General features: G+C 47.4%; 1 protein-coding gene across 1 annotated transcript in view; it reads right to left on the bottom strand.

Annotated features, from left to right (window-relative positions):
- The window catches only part of CNOT1 (CCR4-NOT transcription complex subunit 1), a 4,219,019-nt gene that overhangs the window by 429,357 nt on the left and 3,772,574 nt on the right, over positions 1–17,088 (bottom strand). Inside the window, exon 41 of the mRNA XM_044079520.1 lies at positions 16,875–17,044. Coding sequence (XP_043935455.1) covers positions 16,875–17,044 — 170 coding nt within the window. The remainder of the gene's footprint in view (positions 1–16,874; positions 17,045–17,088) is intronic.

The raw sequence follows: 17,088 nt of genomic DNA, 5'->3' as shown, positions 1-17,088 counted from the left end.
AACTGAAAATCATTTCCGTTATTTCTGTTGTTGAGACACCACTCGTGAGATCGTAAGATGGACCTGCTCAGTTTGTCTGCTATCACGCTGGACTTCCCCAGAATACAAGTTGCTATTAGAAAGCGGTTGGACGATATAGCCCATTGCCACACTCTTGACGGTTTCTTGACACAGGGGACAAGATCTGGCTCCCCCTTGCTTGTGTTGATGTACCAGAATACTGACATGTCTGCCTGAAATGCAACTGTCCCAAGAGGAAGAGAGTCTTAGAATGCTTGCAATGTCAACAGCACTACTCTCATCTCCAGAACAGTGACTTCAAGTTGGCTTCTTCAGGGGACCAAGGGTCTTGGACTCTTTTCACAAGGAAGTGCCCTCCCCCAACCTGGGAAGTGTCTGTGGTCACCATGGCCTTTGGTTAAGGGAGGAAGAAAGGACGACCTTGTAAAAGCTGCTATGACTGAATCTACCAAGAAAGGTACCATTTGCATACCTAGGTTATTTTTATCTTGCTGACATGGGTTGAGAAAGCATTGACCATTGTGTTGCTAGCATCCACTGTAGAATTCTCATGTGGAATCTTGCTAAGGGGACTAAAATTATTGCGGTTGACATTGAACCCAGGGTTTGCAGAATCAGTCTGGCTGAAATTCTGGTATTGCAAAGTATTTTCCTGACTTGCATCCTTACTGTTTACACTCCTGATACTGGAAGACAAGCCACCATAAATTGTGTGTTGAACACTGCTCCTATGAGTTCTAATGTCTGGGTTAGCTGTAAATGAGACTTCTTGTAATTTATGGTTATTGTGAGATATGAACAGACCTTTAACGCCTGATCTCGAGCTTCTATCAGTAAATGCCTGGCCTGGAAAGTAATAAGCCAGTCATCTAAATATGGAAACACCTGGAATCCTTGCAGTCTCAAGTGAGCTGATACCACCGCCATGCACTTGGTGAACACCCTGAGGGCTGTGGTGAGACCAAAGGGCTGTGCTCTGAACTGACAGTGAATGGCTCCCAGCTGGAAGCGTAAATACATTCTGGACTGTTTATCCATCTTTATGTGACAGTATGTGACAGTACATATCCTGAAGGTCTAATCGAACACATCCAGTCTTTCTTGCCAGAAAAGGCAAAATGGAATGAACCATGACCATCTGGAACTTTGTGTGTTGAACTGACTTGTTCAGTACAAACAGATCCAAAATTGGTCTCCAGCCCCATTTTCTTTGGCATTAAAAATAATCTTGAGCAAGTTCTGGCTTCTATTTGGTCTGGTGGGACCTCCTGGATGACTCTCTCTAGCAGCTTTCGTATTTCTAGTGCTGCTGCTTCCTTCTGATTGAGTGGAACATCTGGAAATTCTTGACTATGTAGGAGGTAGGGAAAAGGGAATTATATAACCTCTGGAAATAATTCTCTGCACCCAACTGTCTTTTGTTATATCTAGCCAGGCTGTCCGGTGCAGATAAGTGACAGCGAAGGTCTCCAGAGGTAGGCAATCAAGCCTCCATTCAGGAGTGCTGAAGGTGTCTGCTGGAAAAGGAATCTCTAGACTCCCAGTTTCGCAGGCCTCCTCGGACACAGGGGCGTCATATTCCATTATCACTCCCCCCTCTGCCTCAAGGGAAACTACCTCCATGTGTGTCCTGGAGTGGACCCTGAGATTTTCTGAACCACATTTTTCAACCCCAACCCTAGATTCCTAGAAAAAGCCCTCTGACGGGTCGAAAAATGCACACCCACTGCAGAGGGTCTTTCCATCTTTTTCACACCTGGAGAGTGTCCTTTACTGTGAATGCTCTTGAAGCACCTTCTGCAGCTTGTGAGAAGCCTCATGGACAAAGTGGATATAAGCTTGTTACTTAGCCAACTAACAGGCCACTGAAGATTATGCCTCAGCAGTTCTGGTCCAGAAAGATTTAGATGGCTCTTTAATCAAATCTCTTTGAAGCCTTGTAAAGGTGTGCCAAACAGTTCAATGATCTGAGAGCAAAGTTTGCTGAAGTATAAACACACTTCCTAAATCTACATACTGCCCTAGACTCTCTATTAGGAGGATGGACAGTGGACCTATGTTCCGCAAGCTCCTTCTTTGTAGCTGCCACCACAATCTCCAATATTCCCTGCCTACTGGTGGACTGGTGGATCCAGAATCTGGTCTGGTCTCTTGGGGACTGGCTCAGTTGTATCAGGTTCCTTCCAGGGCCACCTGGAAATCAAATCAATAAGTTCATCAGTGGGCGGAGTAACCCAGGAGGTAGACGTGCCACACCCAAATGCTTCCAGAAGCACTGATTCCACTAGATAAGGGTCTTGGGAAGATCAGCCAACCTTCTGCTCAAGGATCTCAAGAATGTCTCCAAATGAGCCATTATCGGGTGGTGATTCTGGGGAACCCTCTTCCTCACGGAAATCAGTATCTGAAGTGAACAACTTTTGGACAGTCCACGTGCCTACATTTGCACTTTCTCTTCGTAGGGACTTCCTCGTGTGGTGGTTCAGTGAAGTACTAGAAGAGATTAATAAACCATGCTGGGCAGACTGGAAGCTCTGAGCTGGCTGTCCATGTGGGGTAGAATGTGGAGGATCATGGTACAAAGTCGTCTGATAAGTAGAGGGTGGATCCAAGAGGGTAGGACCCCATCTGACATGCCGCAGCACAGAACACTCTTTACAACCTCAAAGGCTGATCGCTACAGGGAGAAGGAAGACAACTGAGCCGAGAGTTTCTGGCTCACCTCCCTCCACCCCAAGAGCAACCCACCCAAGGAGGAAGTCGGAGCTGGGCTGTCCAGTGTCAAAGCACTGAGAAGAAACTGCTTTGAAAACCTCACAGTTGACACCATCCTTGTGGATTCGACAGGGATGCTTTGGCTCCGAGAGTCATCCAGCTCAGAGGATGTCAGAGCTGGTCCACTCAGAAAAATATTCTGATATGAAGAAAGTGCTCCCTTCGGATTTGAAGCAGACAAACCTGGAATGCTCGGATCACAGGACTAAAACCACAGGTTGAATTAGAGAAGGAGCTCTTATGGGTGGTGGTGTAGATGGTTGGACTTCCTGACCTGAATGGGTAGGAACCGTGAGAACTCTCGTCTGAATTTTCTCCTTGAAGAATTTCCTCATCATCCTCTCCACATCAGCTTCCACGAGACTCCTGGAGGAATGAGAAGATACTAGGGACAGCGATTTGGAGTTCCTCTCTAAAAAGGGAGAGGGCACTCTGGAAGGACCTGGATCCATACTTTGAGAAAATGTTGTCTTTGGTAAAGGTTTTGGATCCAAAGGTGTAGGATCCAAAACGTTTGCTTAGATCCAGTGATGGTCAGAATGTAAATAACTTCTGATACAATTTCTCTTTCTTTGGTTCAGATGAAGTACGATCTGGAGAATCTGAAAGTTCAGACCTTTTTGAAGGGTCTCTGCATTTGTGTTTGGGGGTCTGAATCCCAGAAATGTCTTCAGAGGTTGAAAGCAAACCTTTTAAAATCAATTTGTTTCTCCTGTCAGCAAGTGTTTGGGGATTGAACCCAAGACAGATAATAAAATCCTGATTTAAGTGATCCACACCCAAGAAATAAACACAGATTGTGGGCATCTTAAAAAGGCAAATTATGCCCACTCTTTCTACACTTCTTAAATCCTGTCGGACCTTTTTCACTCATTCTTTAAACAAAAAATTACTGTAACAGAAGAACAGAAAGATAAAGTAATGTTTTTTTAAACAGAAAAAGAGGAAGGTTGAATACCAACAATGTCAAAGAGCTACAATAACTTGCAGTATAAAAAGGGGATAGGTAAGGTAGGATAGGTCTACCAATGATGATAGGGAAGGTTACACAAGTGTATAGGACAGAAGGATTCGAACAACTTAAAAATAGAACTGTTAAAGACTGAAGAAATAGTCGTAAAAAAGATTTTAGATAAGAAAAACCCAAAAGAGATTTACCTTCTACTGAATACTCAAGAGCTGAAGGTGACCACGTCTAGACACGAAAGTGGCAAACAAGATCTGAGACAGGTTAGGGGTAGGGCATTATGGGTAGGGAAGGAGCTCCAGAGTTTGATGGAGGCCAAGAGTTAGTATAACGGCCAAGTCGGATCACAGGATCGGATCCGATCCCATTAGTAGAGGAATGAATTAAAATTAACATCAGACACATTTATATAGTCCGTTTATAGGTTTCCCCTCCCTGTCCTTAGCAGAAGAAATAAGAAGTTATGTATTCACCATAAAGTTCCATCTCAGTAGGTATCTTCATTTGTTTGCAACCTTTGGGATACGGATCCGATCTCGGATCCGAGCCGGCAACTTTTACCACAGCATAGATCCGAGCTCCTAGCTCCCCCCTTTACCCATAATCCCCTGCCAACCCTAACTGACCGCAGATCAAGTCTGCCCGATATAAGCATTGTTATTGTGCCCCGGAAGGGGCTTATCCAAGACAGATCCTATAGGTCAGGGGGAAGGAGGGGGGATGGTTGCAGACAAATGAAGATACCTACTCAGATGGAACGTTATGGTGAGTACATAACTTCTTAATCTGAAGTAGGAACTTCATTTGTCAGCAACCTTTGGGACAGAGTCCCCAGCTACCTGAATCCTGGGTGGCCTTTATGGAAGAACATTCCGGAGCACTGTAGAGCCAAAGGACGCCCTACCTCTGGAGACATGATGAGGCCCAAGTGGCTGCGGAACAAATATCATCTAAGGGAACCCTAGATTTAAAAGCCGCCGAAGTAGCGACGGCCCTAGTAGAATGAGCTCGGACTCCCTGAGGTGCAGGCCTTCCCAAACTCTGATACGCTAAGAGGATACAACTAGCTATCCACCGTGATAGTGTAACTTTAGAAATTGACTTGCCTAAACTTGTTTGGCAAAGGAGACAAACAACTGGTCAGATTGCCTATGACCAGCAGTTCGATGAATATAAAAACGTAATTGTCTGTGCACATCCAAGGAATGCAGTTTGTACTCTCCTTTGTTCTGGTAATGGGGAAAGAACATGGAAAGATTAATAGATCTATTAATATTAGCTTCCGAAGACACCTTAGGCAGAAAGGACGGATTGATCCTGAGGTAAACTCTATCTGGATGGAAGGTTAAATATGGCAGTTTAACACACAGAGCCTGAAGTTCAGAGACCCTTTTAGCTGAAGTAATGGCCACTAAGAAGGCCATCTTCCAAGAGAGATATTTAAGATCAACCGTGGCCGCCGGCTCGAAAGGGGGGCTAGTCAAGGCTTGGAGAACCAAAGACAAATCCCATGGGGGTACTACCTCCCTGACCGGAGGTCTGAGAAGGAAAGTACCCTTGAGGAAAGCTTTACAAAGCTTGGACGTAATTAGAGGGCCAGATTCATGCCCTACATGATAATGCGAAATCGCTGCCAGTTGTACCTTGACTGTAGAGCAGCTAGCCCCTTGATGAAAAAGGGTAGTTAAGAAATCCAAAACCGACGTGAGAGGCGCCGTGAAAGGATCCAAGTGATGGTGCTCCGCCCAGATGGAGAAACGTTTCCACTTGTTTCGGTAGACTCTTCTGGTGGAAGGTTTATGTGCTGCTACTAGGATGGCTTTGACTGGTGAGGAGATTCCGGGAGTCCTAATCAGGAGTGGAACTGGAGCAACCAAGCAGTCAGCTTGAGGTTGACCAGGTTGGGGGCCAGAAGACCCAGAGGGTGAGTAATGAGATCCAGGAGTGGATCCAGAATCCATGGTGGATGAATTAGGCGAGATCACAAGTACGGGAACCATGTTTGACGAGGCCAGAATGGGGCAATGAGGATCATTTTGCTCCCCAGCCGACTGGCTTTCTGTAAGAGTTTCAGCATCATGGGCAAAAGAGCGTAAGCGTAAAGGAGACCGGGAGGCCAAGCATGTACTAGAGAGTCTCTCGGGGACTCCCCCTGAGGGGGGATTAGAACGAAGTAACTGTTGCATTTGGTATTTGAAGGAGAGGCAAAAAGATCGCAACAGGGTTGCCCCCATTGGGCAAATATTTGTTTCGCTACTAGAGGATTGAGAGACCATTCGTACGGAGTCAGAATCGAGCGACTGAGCCTGTCTGCTAGGATGTTGGACCGTCCCGGAATGTGCGTTGCAATAAGAAAGCGGTTGGTGGAAATTGCCCATTCCCACACTCTCATGGCCTCACGACAGAGGATAAGACCTGGTTCCCCTGTGTTTGTTGATGTACCAGACAACTGACATGTAGTCCGTTTGTACTGCAATCGTCCCAATCGGAAGAAGGCTGTGAAGTGCCTGCAACGTCAAAAGCACCGCCCTCATCTCTAGGACACTGATATGCAAAGAGGTCTCTGTCTCGTTCCACATGCCTTGGACCGTTCTGCCTGAATAGTGCCCCCCACCCCCACCCCAGGTGAGAGGCGTTCGTGGTCACTGTGGTGATGGGGGAAGGCATCGAGAATGGTCGTCCCGTGTGGAGACTCGGGGACCAGAGCCACCACATGAGCGACCCTCTGCAAGCCCTGCTTAGGGGAATAGGATGGGATAGGGGGTTGCGAGACAGGGACCATTGTACTTGGAGGGTCCACTGCAGGACCCTCATATTTAGGCGGGCTAGGGACAGTAGAGGAATAGCTGCCGCGATGGACCCTAGAGCCCTCAGGATCAATTCCGCAGGTGGAGCAGGAATTATGAGAATGGCCTGGACATGCAACCTCAGGTTCTGAAGCCGATCGGGAGTCAGGAAGGCAAGCATTATCCTGGAATCCAAGCATTATCATGGAATCCAATCTCGCCCCTATGAAATCTATTACCTGTGTAGGGACTAGAGAGGATTTGGTCATGTTGATAGTCAACGCTAGACGTGGAGCAAGGTTGAGGAAATAATCCCTGCCTGAACAGAGCAGATGCCTTGTTGGGGCGATGAGGAACCAGTCGTCCAGGTACGGAAAGACCTGAATTCCCTGAAGCCTCAGGTGGGCCGCTATGACCGCCAAGACTTTGGTGAACACCCTGGGGGCTGAGGTGAGACCGAAGGGAAGAGCCCTGAACTGAAAGTGACTGGCTCCCAGCCGGAAGCGGAGAAACCTCCTGGAGCGTCTGTCCACTAGGATGTGGTAGTACGCATCCTTGAGGTCTATCGAGCACATTCAATCGTTCTCCCGTAATAGGGGGAGAATAGATTGTAAGGTGACAATTCTGAACTTTTCTTTGGGTACTGCCAGGTTCAGGAGAGAGAGATCGAGAATGGATCTCAAGTCCCCCGTCTTTTTTGGCACCAGAAAAAACCTGGAGTAAAACCCCGATCCAAACTGATCTGGGGGGACGGGTTGGATGGCTCTTTTTTGCAAAAGCTGCTGAATTTCTGTAGCAGCTGCCTCCCTTTGATTGGGTGGTATGTTGGGGAGGCTTTTGGTTTTGGGGGTTACAATAAAAAGGAATTTGGTAACCTCTGGATATGATGCGAAGCACCCAGCGATCTGTTGTTATGGACTCCCACATTGCTAGGTGCTTCGAAAGACGCCCCCCGACTGCCTCCAGAGTGGAGCAGCCGGGCAACCCCTCAGAGGTTCTGCGTGGGCCTCTCAGAGAAGGGTTCTCTGGACCCAAAGTTTCTGGGACCCCCTCTGCCTCTTGGGCGGCGTCCTCCCTGTCCTCCTCTGCCACGAGAGGACTGGTTGTCCGGAGCAGACTGGGACTGATGCGATTTTCGGAACCACATCTTCTTCTGACCCTTTTGGTTCTTAGAAAAGGACCTCTGGGGAGCAAAGAAGCGGACTCAGACGGCAGACAACGTCTTCTCATCTTTCTTGCTCTGGACTAAAGTGTCACGAACGGTTTTGCCAAACAGTGCAAAACCATCAAAGGGGGCATTCGCGAATGATGCCTTAAAGGGTTCCGAGAAGTCACAGTGTCGGAGCCAGGCCTGACACCTGATTACCAGGCCGGCTCCGCCAGCTCTAGCGGCTCCTTCAGTGGCGTGTGACAAGAGCCGCACAGAGGTGTTGGAAACTGAACGTACAGTAGACATTCGGGAGGAGTACAGTTGCTTGTCTCCTTCCGACATGGACTCTGGGGGGGATGCAGCGTATTCTTTTATTAGATCCCGCTGCATCCGGATGACGTGTGCCATATAGTTCAGCGCTCTCATGGAGAAGGTTGCTGAACTAAAGACCCGCTTCCCCAGGCGGTCCATCGCTCAAGAGTCCTTACTCGGCGGGTGGACAGCAGAGCTCTCCTGAGCCAGCTCTCTCTTGGTGGCCGCCGCCACCAACATGACATCCAAGGGGTGACCTCTGCTCCAGTGGGTTCTTTCAGCAGGGGGACTCAGGATCCTATCCGGGCGCTTGGGGACTGGCTCTACAGTGTCCGGCTCCTTCCAAGCCCTGGTGGAAATAAGGTCCACCAGGGGGTCGAAGGGAGGGGACACCCAAGAGGTAGATGGCCCTGCTTCGAACGCCTCTAGGAATACGGACTCATCGGAGGAAGCCTTGGGGGCAGACCACCCTCCCCTAATCCTGAGCATTTCCATGATGTCTCTAAAGGAGACATCCTCGGTGGTGACCTTGAGGAGCCTTCCCCTTCATCTAAGTCCGTATCTTCGGTAAGGGACTCAGGGGAGTCCATGTGCCTCCTCTTACACTTGGCTTTGTGAGGGACCTCCTCGGGGGGGGGGGGGTGGGGGCTGCCCGAGGAAGACTCACCAGCAATATCACGTTCCAAAGGAACACCCAGAGACGCTGAAGCAGGCTGTCCCGAATGCCGGGTGATGGGAGCCCGGACCAGCTGAGAGGGAGTGCAGGGAGGAGCCGAAGCGAGGACCAGAGGTCCGGATGCACTCAACAGTGCCCTCTCCACCATCAGCGAATGCCGAGGGGGAGCTACTCTCGATAGGCTCCGAAAGTCGGCTCCCACTCGGATCCGAAGCGGGGACCGGATCCGGGGCCGAGATCCTTGGATCTGAAGGACCCGTGTGCTCCGACCGGGACGGAGCCGAAGTCCACAAAGTCCCTCGGATCTGAAGCCACGGCTCCGAGAGGTCGGATCCGACAAACTCCAGGGACCAGCTCGGCTCCGAATGCTCCGAACCCAGGAAGCGGGATGGAGAAGGAGGAATGCACTCCCATCTGCAGCTGGGCCTGGATGAACCTCCTCATCATCCGGTCCATGTCTACATCTGACATACTAAAAGTGGACCTTGACGAGGCCGAGGCGGATCTAGAGTGACTCCTCAATGACCTCGACGGGGACCGGGTCGCCTCCTCCCCAGGTCCCGGTGAAAAACAAGGGTACCGGAGACGAGGAGGAGGCGATCCAGAAACCCTGGATGGAGAAGCCCGCTTGGCGGGCGAGGCCGAGGAAGAGTCCTCGGCCCGCCGCTTATGGTGCTTCCCCTTCCTTTTGGTTTTTCCGGCCTCCCTCTCCTCCAGAGCCAAAACGGGAGGTTGAGTCCCAACTGGAGGGAGGGAGGCAGGGGTGGCTACCACCGAGGGCTAGGTAGCGGCCACCAAAGAACCAGAGGCCGGAGCCAAGTCCGGGAGCAAAAGGCCCGCCAGGATCAGCTTCGACCTCCGGTCCTTAAGTGCCCTGGGGTTGAACGCTGCACAAATCGTGCATCCCGAAGAGAGGTGTTCAACCCCAAGGCACCTAACGCACTGGGTGTGGCCATCCGCTGGTGAAAGCTTATGGCCAGACTGTGCATTTTGAAAAGATGGCTTTAGGGGTCTCCGACATGTTGAACAGGAAAAACACACTCACTAAGCCCCTACAAACACACTACGAACCAGCGAGAGTAGGGAGGAAAATTTTTTACAAAAAAGATATGTAAGAGGGAACCTAAACAATCTTACACACTCACACAAGAGAAGGTACAAAAAAAAAAATCAAGTTTTTTTCTCACAAATTCCCTGAACTACCAGGAGCTCGAAATCCAGCTTGTAGGCTTGAAGCGCGGCAAACTAGATCTGAGGTCAGTTAGGGTTGGCAGGGGATTATGGGTAAAGGGAGGAGCTAGGAGCTCGGATCTATGCTGTGGTAAAAGTTGCTGGCTCGGATCCGAGAAATATGCTGACAAATGAAGTTCCTACTTCAGATCAAATATTTGTCCTTTTTTACTGGTTTACTCTGGCCCAATTAAAATCTCAGCCTATGTGCACTCAGAGTGCAATTTCTTCTTTCCCTTCTTTTGGGGATTTGGAAAATAGTAGTAAACTAGTTCCGATTTCTACCACCACTTTAGGCATAAAAGTTGGTTTAGTTTTTAATGCGACTCTGTCCTTGTGGAAAATTTTACGTGGTTTGACATGTAATACCTCCTCCTCATGAAAAGCATGTTTGACAGCTAGGAATACAGTAGATGGATACAGGGTAGGCAAACTGAAACAGCAGACATATGTACCTTCTCGACGCAAGACACCCCTTTCCTATGAAGGTTTCATAGGAAAGTGAGACCTAGGATTAACTATGCTGAATTTGGGTCTTGATCTCTTGCAAAGACACCAGCAGGAAAATCTCTCTGTCTGGTTGGCAGCATTTCCCCATGTCTGGGTTTCTAGCCTCAAAGTTTAGCATGTTGTTTGAGAACATGTCCAATTGGGAGGAGTGCCACAGCATCCATGCTTTTGGTCTTAAAGCCCTCAGAGGTCTGCATGCAGCATGGGCATTCTGCTACGAGTTAAGAGGTGGTGTTCACATGTGTACACACAGGCAGCATTATGGGTTATTAACATTGCTAGAATCAGGAGGGGGGGGGCGGGGGGATAATGTTGCCTAGACCAAAAAAGAGCTATCAGTAGCTTTGACTTCTCATGCCTGACCTTCCTAACCACCTGGGAATTAGGGGTAATGGAGGAAAGGTATAGAGTTAGAGAAGACATCTACTGCCCAGGCTCCTGGGATTGCTCTGGTGCAAAACTTTGAGCTGTCTGAGAAACAAAAAGATATGCTGCTGACACACACCACTATCTATAAAGTCCAAGTACAGTTTTGTACCTACCATAAAATGTAGATGTACAAGTGTTCAGACTGCTGCAGTCATCACACTTGGGTTATCCTGCCGTCAGGCGGTCCCGCAGTTGGCCAGAGTTCCAAAGTCTTGGTCCGGCGTTGGTTGCTGTCGCTTCTTCCCTGACGTCAGTGCGCCAGGGGTATAATAAAATGCATCCAATGCCATTTTCTTCAGTTTTTCTTGCCCCAGATGTCAGGTGCCCCCAAGTGGGTAGGCAATACATATTGCTAATCAAAAATATACATAAACACTAAAAACAATACCTTCAGTTACCAGCAAATACATCCCAAAGGTTGTATAGCATAGAAGGGTATAGATAAGTTCAGAGGGAATGGAGAGAGGGTAACCTGGACTGCAGCAGTGTGAACACTCGAACATCTACATTTATGGTAGGTTACACTGCTGCAGTCATCACACTTGGGTTGAATCCCAAAGCTAAGGTTGGGTGGCTGGTCTATAAAGAGTTAGGATTGGCTAAGTGGCCCTGCAGAACTACAGTGGCAAATCCTGCCCTGGATTTAGAGAAAAGAGGCAGGTGGTAATGCTTGGTGAAGGTGTGCACTGAACTCCAAGTTGCAGCCTCCAAAATTTCTTTGGTAGGTACTCCTCTGAGGAAAGCTGTTGAAGTGGCTGTTGCCCTGGTGGAATGAGGCCTAATGTTATTAGGGACTAGTTTTCCATGCTGTGTGTAGCAGTACCAAATACAGTGTCCTATCCATTTGGATATAATCTGCTTTGAGATAGCCTTGCCTTGTGATCCTGCAGCATATGCTACAAACAGTTGATCAGTTTTCCTGAAAGCTTTTGTTTTGTCCAAGTAGAAGCGTAGCTGCCTGTGTACGTCCAAAGTATGCAGAAGTTTCTCCCCTTTATTTTGGGGGTTTTGGATAAAAAGTAGGCAAATGGATGGTTTGGTTAAGAGCCACACTAGATACCACCTTTGGCATGAAGGTAGGGTTTGTCCTTAAAGATACCCTGTCCTGATGAAAAATTATAAAAGGTTCCACTGCCATTAATGCCTGTAGCTCTGAGACTCTTCGTGCGGATGTCACTGCCAGGAGCAGAGCTGTTTTCCATGATAAAAATTTTAGATCGGCTGTATTGGCTAGCTCAAAAGGAGGTAAGGTCAGTTTTTCCAAAACGAAATTGAGGTCCCAAGTTGGTGCTCTCCAGAGCGGTCTTATGTTTTTTAGCCCCTCTGAGGTACTGCTTTAGCAAGGGATGAGAGAATAAAGGAGGATCCGTGTTATAATGTGCAGAAATGGCAGAGGCGTGGATCTTAATTGATGGAAAGGATAGGCCTCTGTCCAGCATCTCAGTTAAGTATTGTAAAATCTGAGGAATGTTTGGAACAAGAGGGTCAAGGCTGTGAGCCTGGTTCCAGACGCAAAATCCCTTCCATTTTTCTGAGTAAGCTTTCCTGGTGCTTCCTGGCCTCCAAAATGACATCCATAACAGCTTTAGAGAGAGGTGTTGCCCGTTTGGCTAAAGTATCTGCCATGCAGCCAGGTTTAGGGTTTTGAGCTGACCGTGCAGGATCTGATTGTTTTGTTGAGTCAGAAGGTGTGGAATATGGGGCAAAATCCATGGTGGGCCCTGAGCCAAGTTCCTTAAGATAAGGTACCAGTGCTGGCGTGGCCAGTCTGGAGCAATCAGGATCATCTGTGGTTTTTCTTGTCTGGCTTTTAGGAGTACCTTTGAAAGGAGAGGCGGTGGTGGGAAGGCATAAACTTTTAGGTTTTTCCAGCTGAACAGAAGAGCATCCACTTTCCATGCTTGTTTGTGATAGGTCCTTGTGCAGAATTTTTGTAGTTGGCAATTCAGAGGGGAGGCAAAAAGATCTATGTCTGGGCATCCACATTTTTGTGTTATCATGCTGAAGATTTGTGGATTCAATTTCCATTCGTGAGGGTCCATGACATTTCTGCTCAGGTCGTCTGCCAGAATATTTTTCTTTCCTGGCAGGAATTGTGCTTGCAGGTGAACTTGGTACGTTAGAGCTGTGTTCCTCAAGGTCATGGCTTGCCTGCATAGGGGATAAGAATGTGTGTGCCCCCCTTGCTTGTTTATGTACCACATTACTGTGGTGTTGTCTGTCTTTAGTAATAGTTGTCCTGGATGTAGAAGGCCCTTGAAAGCTGTTAGGGCATTTTGAACAGCCAACATCTCTTTTTGATTGATGTGGAGATGCATCTGGTCTGTGGTCCACTTGCCCTGAATGCATTTTCCATGTGTGCTCCCCAGGCATAATTCGAAGCATCTGCCGTTAGAGTTTGCCTGGCTGTGGGTTGGGTAAAAGGCTGACCCTTGTTTAGGTGACATGCCTGTGCCCACCATCGAAACTCCTGTTGTAGGCAGGGAATCATTGGAATTACTGCTTCTAGACTATGAGAATGTTGAGTCCAAACACTTTTTAGGTACCACTGTAATTTCCTCATATGCAGTCTGGCATATGGTTTTAGTAGTATGCAGGATGCCATGAATCCCAGGGCCTGCAGAATTTTTCTTGCAGGGAGATGGGATGTTTTTGCCAGTAGTTGAAAATATAGAGTTAGTTGCACTTGTTTGTCTGGTGTGAGGTAAGCCATCTGGGCGATTGTATTTAAGCTGGCACCCAGGAATGTAATCAGTTGTGAGGGCACTAGTTTTGACTTCTTTTCGTTTACTGTGTACCCTAGAGAAATTAGCAACTTTTTCACAAATGCCAGATGCTGCAGAAGAATGTCCTTTGTCTCTGCTTGAATGAGGCAGTTGTCCAGGTATGGATATATTTGAATTCCTTTTTGTCTGCAAAATGCAATTACTGGTGCCAGGCATTTTGTGAAGACCCTGGGCGCAGTAGATAAGCCAAAGGGCAGTGCAAACAATTGGTACTGCATTGTACCAGCTTTGAATCTGAGGTATCTTCTGCAAGTTTGTCTGATAGGGACATGCAGGTATGCCTCTTTGAGGTCCAGGGTAACTAGCCAAGCCTTCTTGCCCAGCATGGGTAGAAGCTGCTGTAATGTCAACATTTTGAATTTCGGAATATCCAGGTAAGTATTCAGAATTGAAAGGTCCAGTATAGGTCTCCAGACTTCGTCCTTTCTGGGGACCAGGAAGAGTCTTAGTAAAATCCTTGTCCTTGTTTCTGTTGTGGTACTTTTTGTATAGCTCTCATGTCAATGAGGGCTGAAATTTGTTTGTGCCTCTGCCCACTGATTTTGTGGCAGGTCTGGCATTCCTTTTAGTTTTGATAAAGTATGAAAGTGGAATCTGTAACCTTGAGACACAATATTCAGGACCCATTTGTCTTGGGTGATTGTTTGCCCGTTTTGAAAAACAAGTGCTAGCTTTCCCCCTAAGGGTGCTTCCAAAAGGGACGTGCTTGGCATACGCAAAGGAAAGTCATTGAGACGGTTTCCTGTAAGGTTGAGACTTCTCCTCACCTCCTTTTGGGGTTGAGGTGCCCCACTGTCGTCTGTTTGAGCCTTGGGGCTGAGATCTGCCTCTTGGGCATCTGTATCTCCCTCTCTGTGGCCTGTCTGACACTGGAAAGGACCAATTTTTTGTTGGCCAATTTCTGCTGAACCGAGGTGGCTGTACCTGTAAGAAATCCTTGACTGTTTGCATAGATTTAGCTTTATCCTCCATTTTCTTTAACACCTCTTCTGCCTTAACACCAAACAAGGTATCATGCTGTAAAGGAGCATCCAATAACTTTGCCTTAACATGATCACGTAAACTCTGTTCTTTTAACCAAGCATGTCTTCAAATAACAGAACCTGTAACTGCGGCCCTACAAGAGGCCTCTAAAGAATCAAAACCACATTGCAGAGTATGTTTTTCCACCTGCTCAACTGCATGCAATAAATCCTGCATTTCTTTACTATCAGGAGCTTCTGAGCTAGAAGGCATTTTCTGTTTTAACTGAGCCATTAAATATTGTTGGCACTTAAGCATGTGAAACTGGCAATTTAAAGCTCTGACTGCTAAAGTTGCAGACGTGTATACTCTCTTCTGCCATCTATCCAAAGCTCTCGAATCTCTGTCAGAGGGTACTGGATTTTTTGCAATGGAAGCCTTAACCCCTTTTGGACCCTAGGAAACAGTTTCTGGATCAGCAGAAGGGTTTTTGTAAAGAAACTTGTGAGAGTCAGGGACTCTATAATACCTATCTGGCTTGGCTGGAGCAGGGGGCAAATAATCAGGAGAAAAGCTGGATTCAGAGAACACATCATCCACAATGTCTAGCACAGGCGGAATAGCCAGGGGCCTGTGCTGAGGCAATAAGAGGAAATCCCTGAGCCTTTTCTTGGATTCTGAGTAATCCTGACTTTCCCAATGGAAATGTTCCCTCATGTTATGCAAAGTTTCCCCAGAAGAATAATCCTCAGGAGAAGTGGCTGAAGGGATAGATTCCTCAGCATCAGAGTCCTCATAGGGGGGTAAAGAGTATCCCTGGTCTGAAGAGGAATCAGAGGAAATGGAAACCTGATCAGAGGAGTCAGTCTGTATCCTGCCTAGGCCTTTTCTCAGGAGGGGGATGGGAACCCCTGATTAGAGTAATGAGGTGTTTGGCCATTTTAAGCATCTGTTTCTTAGGCATGGAAGACTGTCCAGGAGAATGCTGTACTTGTTTCTTTGTCTTTAATGGTACCTTTGCCTGGCTGTTGTTTTAATGGTAAGTTGTGAAGGTCTGAAAACACCCTCAGAAGCCGATGCCTTCTTAGCAGCTCCGGACCCATCTGAGGGATTCGTTTCCACAGGCCCAATACCTTGAGTTTCTAGAGGCCTAGATGTCTCCACGTGGGAGTCGGAAGCGGCCTGTGGCTCTGAGGTAGCGGGTGTCAGGGGCTGCAAAAGCGCCTCATTGAGAACCGGCGACTGGCCTAGAAGAGGTTTCATAGTCAATTTTGGACCTCGGATGCCTGCCTTTATCCTTGTCTTTGTGTTTTTTCAGTATTGAGGTCGTCGGCTGATCCAACGGCATGTTATAACTGAACCTTCGGCCAAAGTAGTGTAAAGCAAAATCAAAACGTCTTTTTATAGTGCGTTTGTTGAATCTAGCACAAAACCGACAACTAGTGATGTCGTGATCAGGGCCTAGGCATAGAATACAGTAAGAGTGGAAGTCCTTATGAAGTATTTGCTTACCACAAGAAATACAATTATAAACTTTTTCTGACATTGGTCTGAGGCAAGAAAAAGGTTTCCCCAATGGGGTACTTAGCTTTATTGAAAACTTCGGATCTGAAATTTGACTTCGAAAATCTCAGGAGTCAGCTGACCGGCACTTGTGAACTGCTTCTGCTTCGGGCACCGTGCGGCAAGAAAGACTGAAGAAAATGGCGTCAGATGCATTTTATATACCCCTGGCGCACTGATGTCAGGGAAGAAGTGACAGCAACTGACACTGCACCAAGACTTTGGAACTCTGGCCGACTGCGGGACCACCTGACGGCAGGATAACCCAAGTGTGATGACTGCAGCACTGTAACACGATGATCACATCTCTGTTCAACTGTTTGCACAGACATTCTCTCAAAGACGTAATCACCAGATGGGTTAAGCCCAAAACTTCAAATGTATCTTTGGGGTGGGGGGGCAATATACTCTGGTCTACAGCACAGTTGTGAAACTTACCTCTGGCAGTCTAATGGCCAGTGTGGTCAAGGGATCACACACATAGTGGGGGGAAAAACGCTCATTTTAATAATGTTAGGGTGGCAAAATGGTGAAAGGTAGTCACAGTCAGCTTTTTGGGTCACAATTTTAGATTTTAAAACCTCCTACCTTCAGTTCTTGAACTTGCTGTATATGTGTCTATTTACCAATAAAATTCACATTAAATTACTACCAATGAACTAGGCAATGATTACACTTCAAAAATCCATTTCATTAAAGAACTCACCAGAAGGCTGTAAGTGTCTGAAAGTTGATGGTTTCCAGCACATGTTCAGGTGCATTCAACTCCAGTAGCAGCATAATAAAAATTCTGTGATAAGGGAGTTGCTGGAAATCGCTGTGGCACTGACGACCATCATGATCTTGTAAAAGGACTCCTACAACAATACCAAGAACCTACATAAAGAAAAAATATTATGAGCCAGGCATTTAAATCTCTT

The sequence above is a fragment of the Protopterus annectens genome, chromosome 8.part0 (genome assembly GCF_019279795.1).
Source record: "Protopterus annectens isolate FY-2018-M chromosome 8.part0, PAN1.0, whole genome shotgun sequence".
Taxonomy (NCBI): domain Eukaryota; kingdom Metazoa; phylum Chordata; order Ceratodontiformes; family Protopteridae; genus Protopterus; species Protopterus annectens.
Note: the sequence above shows the minus strand (reverse complement) of the source record. Positions and strands in the feature narration are given on the sequence as shown.